The sequence below is a fragment of the Anoplopoma fimbria genome, chromosome 14, assembly GCF_027596085.1.
Source record: "Anoplopoma fimbria isolate UVic2021 breed Golden Eagle Sablefish chromosome 14, Afim_UVic_2022, whole genome shotgun sequence".
NCBI classification, from domain to species: domain Eukaryota; kingdom Metazoa; phylum Chordata; class Actinopteri; order Perciformes; family Anoplopomatidae; genus Anoplopoma; species Anoplopoma fimbria.
The window spans coordinates 3,035,876-3,045,875 of NC_072462.1; the positions used below are offsets into that span (position 1 = coordinate 3,035,876).

The window sequence follows — 10,000 nt, forward strand, 5'->3', positions numbered from 1 at the left end:
TTTTGCCTCTGGTGCAGCCCGGCTGGGGTGAGCACACATCATTATGCAGCAGTGATGCAAAGGCGAAACAAGATGTGTTATGTGCTTCTAATGCAGACATTCTTCCATATGGTGTGGAGTGAAATCCTCCTTTGTTCCCCTTCAAAGACGGTTTATCTAACGGCGGCGACGAGGCTCTTTATGCTCTGATTTGTAGCTTTGGCTGTTTATTTGAACTTGCAGTGAGGTTGTGTGTGTTGGGCTGCGTTTATGCTGCTTTGCAACTGGAAAACGTGTTTATAATAATGTCTTTATTGAGCATATTTCTGAGTTGGTTTTGGATGCTTTCTGCTTTCCAGAGATATATTATAACATTTTTATTATATGTAAAAAAAAAAAAAGAGGAAATAACAGGAAAACACTTGATTGATCGAAACTTATGTAATTCTGATATTGCACTGGAAGATTTTCACGTATATTTCTTTAGTTTTTACTTTTTCTGTGAAGCGTAGCTGCCTTTTTTTTTTATGTTTTAACACTTTTAGTTTAACTGTCACACAATCATTTTTTCATTTCTCCACTTTAACGCTGAGTTTAAAGTTTAAAATGGTTATTGAGCTGTCAGATAATAGGGATGGTTATTGTGTTTTAAGAAATAGTTTGTTGTTGTTGGATAAGAGCTCTTTAAAGTGTCAGTCCTTAATATTTCAGACCTGGTTGATTTAGGATTTCTACTTGAGTTGAAACAAAGGCTTTGTTCTCAGAGTTGATCAGTCTTGGAGTCTTTTTCTGCTTCTGAAATCCATCACTATCACTAAATTCATCAACTATGCACACACTACGAGTTGTGTGCATAGTTCAATTTTTTTGGAGAAAAAATGTAATACAGCATTATTTCCAGGAATGTCACCACAGACACCCATTTCATAATACTGCAAATATGTAAATATTGCCATTCTTTCATCAGCTGGCCAAAAGCTCAAACACTATTGTGTTACCTCCTTTGGCAAAAAGCAAGTGACTTCACAGACATTTATTTAAATAAAACTCCACCATAAAGGTTTAAATATATATTTAAAAAAAAAAATGATGCTTCCAACACAAGCTCTGTAACAGTGAGCATTAAATATAAAATATGTGTGAAAATATCTGAAATGACCAGGATTCAAATTAAGTTGATGCATGTTCATTTGTGTCAGTTGTGCTTCATGCATTTAGTGTTTGTGCACAATCAACAGACTGCATCTTGTAGTGATTGTGAGTGTGAATCTTCCAACGTCATGACTTGTGCTCTTATTATTATGAAGCAGAAGAGACTTAAGTTTCTGCAGTCGAAGCTAAAAACCTTTTTATTATTATTATTATTTAAAAACATTGAGATCAGCTGACAACTGTGTTGACCTCCGTCCCCGTCTGTTTTTTTCGACGCAGGTTTGGTTCCAGAACAGAAGATCCAAAGAGCGACGGATGAAGCAGCTGAGTGCTCTGGGGGCCCGGCGGCACGCCTTCTTCAGGGGCCCGAGGAGGATGAGGCCTCTGGGGGGCAGGCTGGAGGATCCGGACATTTTAGGACCTGGAGCCTACGGCTACTACGGAGGTAAGAACATAAAGCCTCATGACAACCGAAGCGTTAATGTGAAAATATATTCTATTTTGTTTAAAAAATAACTTGCAACCTTCAGCTGCACAAAGATGGTTCTCTATCCACTGAACGCTGCAGATTCCACCTCAGGGTGCTTTATTTGCATGTTTTATTTTCTTTAAAAATCTATTCATGCCTTGTGTAAGGATACAACATGCGATCGGTCCTTGATTCCACTCCGACCTTGGGGACTATTCAGCCGCTGCGTTTGTGTTTGACTTCTAGTTGGAGGATTTAAGTTTAGAAGTAAAAAGCATAAAAAACCTGCCTGACTGTCACATGCTGCCACTTAGTTATACAGCCGGAGGATGCATGTTGCAATCAGACACTTGTAGGGAAAGTGTTGCATCATGGGAGGGCACACTTCAGTCAGGCATTTCAGCTCAAAAAACACATTTTATATTGAAACTCTTTCTGAACAGAGAACTTCAAAAAATAATGTAAACTGGAGAAATAAAGCACAACATTAGTATTTGTGGGATTTGATTCCTGCTCCGTTCTGCAATAGAAACGTTTTACTAAAGATGAAAATGTCTTTTCATAGAATAAAAAAAGAATGAATGTAATGTAATCAAATGCATTTATTTTAAGGGAAGTAGCACGTTACAGAAGAGTCGTCAAAAGAAGTTGTGATTATTTGTTCTAATTCTTAAAGGGGAGAAAAAAGGGCTTTGCAGTGATGAATTGAAAATATGTCAAGTATTCTGAAGAAGAAATGGACATATTGAAATATTTATATTACTACAGTTTAACCTTTGTGGTCAACTAAAGCTAGAGGAATTATTTTGGCTGGATTAGACGTTGAGGTGAAAGTGCAGTCATTCTCTGACGACGAGAAACATAGAAAGCCTTCTAAAAAAATTGTTGGAATGTTTAAATGGCAGAAGATTTTGGCAAATATTTGTAACGATTAAATTGTGAAAGTTTCTGTCCACTGATTGCTGGAGATGAGGCGTTTATTCTACGTGTGATAAATGAACTGTGGAGAATCTACGCTCTATGGTTTCTTTTCTCATCGCGTGTGTGCTGGAACACAATGTGATCTCCAGTCGGTGTAAAGACTCCTTCAAATCAATACGTATTTCTTCAAAAATAAGAAGAAGCTTGTCAAGAACACTTCAGGAAACAAAATAGAAATCTGGATTGTATGTTATTAAAGCCTCTATTGGACAACAACAGCAGCGTCTCCACGTTGAGCTGCAGGAATAAATCAGATGCACCTTTTCATGTTGATCAGCAGTTTATTGTTATTATTTTTTATTTTCACGGACGGTCTGAGAGCTGTGCAGGTTTCTATACAGCTCCTGCACATCTATACCTGAAGGGCCCGGGCATCGCAGGACACAATGAACCGGAGCCGTCAAGGCTGCAAGCGAAGGGAGTGGGAGGGAGAAAAAAAAAACCAGGAGGACCAAAAAACCTTCATCCCTCTCTCTCTCTCTCTCTCTCTCTCTCTCTCTCTCTCTCTCTCTTTTCACACCCTTTTGTGCCGCAGCGGCTCAGGCCGGTCTGCTCGCCTTTATCCGAGCTCGCCGCTTCCTTATGTTCCTCTGCTGCTGCTTAGAGCGACGGATGTGTGTGTGTGTGTGTGTGTGTGTGCGTGTGTGTGTGTGTGGTGCGTCTGCATGCAGGATTGTAATTATAGCTTGCTCCCTCCTCCCTCCTCCCTCCCATCCCCACCCCAACCCCCCCATCACACACACTCACCACGCAGGCCACAACACGAGCTCCTTGTTTATTCTCAAGGTCGGCCCCCAAAACTAGCAGGGGCCTTGTTTGTGAGATCAAATAATTAGCTTGTTTGTGAAAGTCCTGTCAGCTCTTATTGTTTCTCTTTGTGGTTTTCCACCCCAAAAAAAAAAAAAAAAAAAAAAAAAGGGGCCATGTGCAACAGCAAATAAAGGCAACGTCTACCCTGTTAGCTTTTGATTCAGGTCCTGTTTGGACTGAAACAAGGAGTTAGAAGAGCATATGGTGGAAAAGGAGGAATAAATTCTAGTGCAACATCTGCAGCAGCGGGGTAAAGTCTGCCATTGATCTCAGTTTAAGGTGCTGTTGGAACAGAATGGATTTAATGTAACCGGGGCCATTTGGAGCAGAGGGGAGGGATGTAAATTTGAAAGAAGTCTATGGAAGCAGAAGGCAGGTTTGTGCTTGTTAATGGCTGCAACATGTGGAGTGGATGAATCCTTTATAAACTGTTCTGATGATAGTTTTCGTGATAGAAATATAGTTTTAGGGAATATGAAAGAATCAGTCCGTCACAACTTTTGAGCTCTACATCACAAGTCATTGTCCCATTGAAAGGATGGTTGTGCAGTCAGATTGAATGTCTCTGGTTGAGGATTAAAGGAATATTTTGGCATTTTGGTAAATCTTGCCGAGAGTTAGACGAGAAGATCGACACCACTCTCATGTTTATCCGTTGAATATAAAGCTAAAGCAGGTTAGTTTAGCTTAGCATCAAGACTGGAAGTCAGATTGTATAGAAGTCTATGAGAAAATGACTCTACTTCTCTCTTGATTTATTCCCTCAGTAAACATTGTAAACATGAGTTTATGGTCTCAATCTCTAGTTTCAAGTCTTCTTCAATACAGCATGATGTTCATTTAGTAAATGATGCTCCATTTAGAGTCAAACAGACCATAAAGCAGGGGATGCTTTAGGGCGGGGCTACACACTGATTGACAGGTCTATACTTGACTCTTTCGCAGTGTGTTTTTCAGGTCATGGAAGTTAATTGTAACATTTTGTTTGCCTGAAAATGTATATATTCAGTTATTAGTTGTACTTAGCTCCACCCTCTTGTGTTACTTCTGGTTGCAAAAACCAAGATGGCGACGGCCTAGAGGCTTCAAAGAGGCAGTTAGTGATGTCATCGTTTGGACGTCCACTTCTTATATACAGTATATTGTTTAAAGGTAACAAACTCGCTATATTTTGTTTGGGTGTAGTAGTTTCCTTCAGTCTAGAGACTACAGGAAGTCAATGAAACAAGCTAAAAGAACTACAACATGTCATTCTTATACTGTTGTTTGTGTACACACTAAGCTTAACATTTACTGGCAGTAGCTTCATATTTAACACACAAACATGACAGTGGTATCGATCTTCTCATCTTAACCTCAGTAAGGAAGTGAAGAAGTTTATTTCCTAACGTTAAAGTGGACGTTTAACTCAGCTGTGTGCAACCACAGACCAACTCTCTCTACTTATAGAGACTGAAAGAGGTGCTCTGGAGCAGCTGGTTGTTGGTTTTGTCCCAACTTGTACTGGACGGATCTCAAAGTGGTTTGGCTCTCAGTATTGGATTCTAGTGTGAACTGCTTGGAAACAATGAAAGCTCTGTTGTTCCAAATTATGTATAAAAAAAGTCAGAACTACCTGTAGAGTTATCTACAGTGTTGGGCTGCGGTGGAACAGTCTTTTTTTAAGTAACGGAGTGAAAGGACCTGGAAATATCTTAAGTGGCAGCCTTGATAAGAGCTGCTTGAATTCTCTAAATGCAGAGGAAAGGTGCTTCACTGCTTCCTTTTATGTCTACTTTAACAGAGGATACACCTGACCATCCTTTACCAAAGGAATAGAGATAATGCCGTCCCACAGTTCCTTGCAGCACAGCATTTAAAGCGACACACCATTCGGGCCATCGCTGTTAAATTGTAAATTATGGATATATTGTAAAACGTCCTTCTTAAGGCCCTTAAAAAGCATCTAATCAGCTTTTGAGTATTTATTCACTGTTGTTTTTGTCGTGAGTACTTTTATACAGAATGCAAAGATTACGCTGTGAAATAGATATTTAATAGGTTGTGTTAACAACAAGTTGTGTTGCACTTGTATTTATAAAACAGCAACACTGAGGCTATAGTCTGAACCAGAGTGGCAAACTTTTTACCTTGACAAAGGCCTTGAGACCAGATCCACTCCCTCTGTTCTTTCCTTTCACAATAAAAGCCCTAAACATATAGAGTTTGCAGGTGAGAGTTTTTACATTTTCGTGTGGTTTATCCATCGTGCCACCGTTGTTTGAAGGCCTTTAGGAGGTTTGATTCTGTTTTGAACAGGAATACTCACTTGAATTGGACACAACTAAGTTTGTTTTCTATGTGTTATAAATAAATTTGCCTTTATGGATTCCTTTTCACATCTTTCCTTGACCTCATTTTACTATTTGACTGTGGTTTTATTTGTCCCAAGATTATAGATATTTAGATTTTTTTTTTTGGTACTCACAGCATTTGGAAGTTCTCTGAATCCACAGACATCTGACATCCTGTACGCATTTGTCACTGGAACTACCAAATACATATTCCCATATGACAACTGCTCACAGGGAGGTTTATTGGTAATCCAGAGAATTGATTTCTTAAATGAAATTTTCAAATGCTGTGAGCAACAGAACCAAAATCCCATTCACTTCTGTTTTACTGTCGCAGAGGCAGGAATAATTAATCGTTAATATAAAGCATTCACGATACATTCAGAGACTCGGTAAATTCATAAATAACCAAAGAGAGTGAGGCATGAATATGAAAACACCTGGAGACATCAAACATTAGTCGGTTTATGCAGAAACCCTCTCAGAGGCGTAAACATGTCAGTCAGTGTTAGAGGTGATGTCGAGAATATTTGTAAAATCCGAGTGTGTGCAAGAGATTTTCTTTGAAAGCCGGAATTTGGCCTGTTTTCTGTCATTAATACGCCCGTTTGTTTCTGCGTGGAACGTTAGAGATTATTAGACGAGAAAAAACGTCAGTCTGGAATTGAGGTTTGTCGATTAGATTAATTACATACTGTGCAGACATTCAATTTCCCCAGAGGATCTATCATTCATACGTTTTCCATATAACCACCATGAGGTTTACATTTGGGTTTTTTTGTGAAAATGCCGTATAGATGTGGAATCATTTGCGGACGTTGCTCCTGCTTAGTGCATATGTGCACGTGGTTATTTGCATAAAAATGTGGGCCTGAACCGAGATCTTCTTAACGATTTTCTGCCAAACGAACGGGTGTGTGATGCTGTAAAGGTGGAAGTAGAGTGGAGGCAAACCTGTCACCACTGACTCCACTTATTGATGATCCAACAGCGTGGCTGTGGATTAAAAAACACAGCAGCAAAGTGTGGAAAAAGCAAAACCGGTGTCCAGAAGAGCAATAATTCTGTATTTAGAGCTGAAAGGATTGCTGAGTTAATTGATTACGCCATCGGCTTGCAATTAATTGGGATTTTTTATGTTATCTTTAAGTCATTTTTTAAGGGAATATGCTGCTTTATGCATCGTCTGGTTCCTGCATCTCAAATGTGAGGATTTGCACCTTTTTTTCTTACCATAAATTTAACATCTTTGGGCTGTTTGAACCAATACGTAATGCAAAGATGTCACATTGGGATTTAGAAAACTGTGATTGGCACCTTGCACTATTTTATGATGATTTATGGACCAAACGATTCATCACTTGATCCAGAAAACAATTGTCAGATTAACTGATAATGCAAACAATCATTAGTTGCAGCCCATAGTTGGAATGCATGCTGGGAATAATGGAGAACCATCAGGAAATAGTCCCAAAGGACTGGTGAGGTGGAGGAGGGGAAGATGTTGCAGGATGCTGCATCAGACATGACGGAGAGAGAGATGCAAAATCTCATTTTGGAGTTCCTCATCCGGATCTTGAAGTTTCATCGGGGGGGATCCGTGGAGATGCAGGCGGAGGAGATGAATGCCGGTGTGTGAAATAAATAAATAAAAGCGAGGAGAAGTGAGGTGAAGAAGTGTGGAGTTGTTTATACACTCAAACGAGGCTGCTGGAGGGGAATTGGACTTGATCAATTTCAACACTTAAGGGTGGAGGTGTAAAGTCTCCCACTGCTACCGGGAAAGGTGATATTTATACATATTCAAAGACTAACTCTGTTTTGTTTTTTTTCGTCCTGCAGAATACCAGGGCGACTACTACGGTCCGGGTACTAACTACGACTTCTTCCCCCACGGCCCCCCGTCCTCGCAGGCCCAGTCTCCGGCCGACTCCCCCTACATCCTGAGCTCCGGACCTGGGGCCATGGAGGGCTCGGGCCACCACCCGTCAGACGACCAAAGGTTCACGGACATGATCTCCCACGCGGAAACCCCGAGTCCGGAGCCGGGCTTACCGGGCTCCCTGCAGCCCGTCCCGGGGGAGGCGTACGGCGGCGGACCGAGTCCTCCGTTCTCCTTGGCGAGTAACTCCAGCTACAGCGCTCCGATGTCCCACCAAGGCCCGGAGATGGGGGAGACCACGGCCTGGTGAGGGAGCAAAACCACAGGGACCAGTCCGGGCCTGGTTTATTCAGGAGATGAGTTTAAAAAAAAACATTGTGGAGTGAAAATTCAGATTTTTACGGAGGACTTTTTAAAAACAAAACAAGGACTGATTTTCACGAACTGATGGAGACGGAAATGGAAACGAGAACGGGGCATCCTTCTGGGAGGAAAAGTGATATTTGCTGCCTGGTAGACTCTCCAAAGCAAATCTCTTCCTGGATTACTGGACTTGAATTATTTAAACATAAAGAATTTCCACCCAGCAAAAACGCTCCTCGCCTTCTTCCCCTCGATGTAAACGAAGGAATCTTCTACTGATCACGAGAGAGAGAAACGCCAAAGGGGCAAATCTTCAGTTCTCTTATTCCTCACCACTTCTTTTTCTTCTTTTTTTTTAAACGTTGCTCCAAAGCAATATTAGTTTGTTTTTTTATCTGTTCATTGCTTAGTTACCACTCTACCCTCAATATTAAAAACACAAAGGACCAGGTTTAAATACACGCTTTAATGTTCATATACAAACATGTTCGTGTGCAATGGAACCACGATACAACGCTTTAAAAACGTCCTCCTCTGTAAGACAATGTGTCGAATCAAAGGCTGCTTCTTGGTAGAAACTGTACACACATACACACACACACACACACACACACACACACACACACACACACACACACACACACACACACACACACACATCTCCGGCATTGACTTTTCTCTTGCACACGTCTCAGCTTTAAGTCCCTTAATGCACAAAAAGCGTTCTTGATCATAGCTCAAAAGAAGGATGTCTATACCATTATTCAAAACACGGACACAATTATACAGACACTTGTACTCACTCAAGCACGCACACACACACACACACGCACACACACACACACATCTCACACCCCTCCAGCCGGCCCTGATAGTTCTGCTCTGCAGACTGCTTCACCTGACCTTCCTTTTGTTACTGTCCCTTTTAAAAAAACATGTTTTAATGGAAATGATTTTCAAAAGAACATTGAACCCATAATGGAGAATCTACTTCAACAGCTGAGGTCTCCTTCCTCTAAAGGGAGAAAACAAAGGAGGGGGCAGACAACATCTGTGGCGTTACCTCTGTCTGCTCGGAAGCACTCATTGCCATCTAGTGGCCTTAACACACACTGAATACATTAAAAAAATAAAAATATATATATATATCAGCTCAAAGCAAGCAGCGTCTGGCTGTGTGTGTGTGTGTGTGTGTGTGTGTGTGTGTGTGTGTGTGTGTGTGTGTGTGTGTGTGTGTGTGTGTGTGTGTGTGTGTGTGTGTGTGTGTGTGTGTGTGTGTGTGTGTGTGTGTGATGGAGGACAAACTCTTGTTGTTTTTCTCTAAATAAGAACAATAGATAATTCTTCAGTTTCAGGGCCAACTGGTATCAGGGCTCCAAATTATTAAAAAAAACTGCATTAAAAGACACAAAACATAAACCTCTTCTTTATTATACTGCTTCTGACAGGAGAAACCAAATAAGCTGATATTATTCAATACTAAAACCTCCCGTTATTCTACCGTTTTTAAACCCCGTTTAGTCTCTCGGCTCCGTTTCATCGCACACAAACATCTTTAAAACAAAACACAGACGACACTTGAGTTACTTGAAATATTGTTTTTGGAGATGATTTGCGTTTCCTTTGGACATTGTGTTCGATCTAGAGAGAATGTGTCTTTATTTCTGATGTATTGAGATATTCTTGGATACAAAAGTGAGTGTGTGTGTGTGTGTGTGTGTGTGTGTGTGTGTGTGTGTGTGTGTGTGTGTGTGTGAAAATGTGTGTGTGTGTGTGTGTGTGTGTGTGTGTGTGTGTGTGTGTGTGTGTGTGTGTGTGTGTGTGTGTGTGTGTGTGTGTGTGTGTGTGTGTGTGTGTGTGTGTGCATTTAAAGGGGGGGTAAAGGGTGAGGCTGTATTATTTCTATGTAAATAGCACTGGTAATAAAACCTTCTCTTACAACTTGAAGAACTCTCTTTCTTCTTCAGCATCATCTCATCATTCGGTCTTCTGTTTCCTTTAGTTTGTATTAGTTGGAAAGTACATTTACTA

At 40.7% G+C, this 10,000-nt stretch overlaps 1 protein-coding gene across 1 annotated transcript in view; it reads left to right on the top strand.

Moving 5' to 3' along the window:
* Window positions 1-7,916, top strand: part of lhx5 (LIM homeobox 5) — a 13,731-nt gene extending 5,815 nt beyond the window's left edge. Inside the window, exons 4-5 of the mRNA XM_054613096.1 lie at window positions 1,411-1,576; window positions 7,567-7,916. Of these exons, the coding sequence (XP_054469071.1) occupies window positions 1,411-1,576; window positions 7,567-7,916 (516 nt within the window). The remainder of the gene's footprint in view (window positions 1-1,410; window positions 1,577-7,566) is intronic.
* The last annotated feature ends 2,084 nt before the right edge of the window (window positions 7,917-10,000 follow it).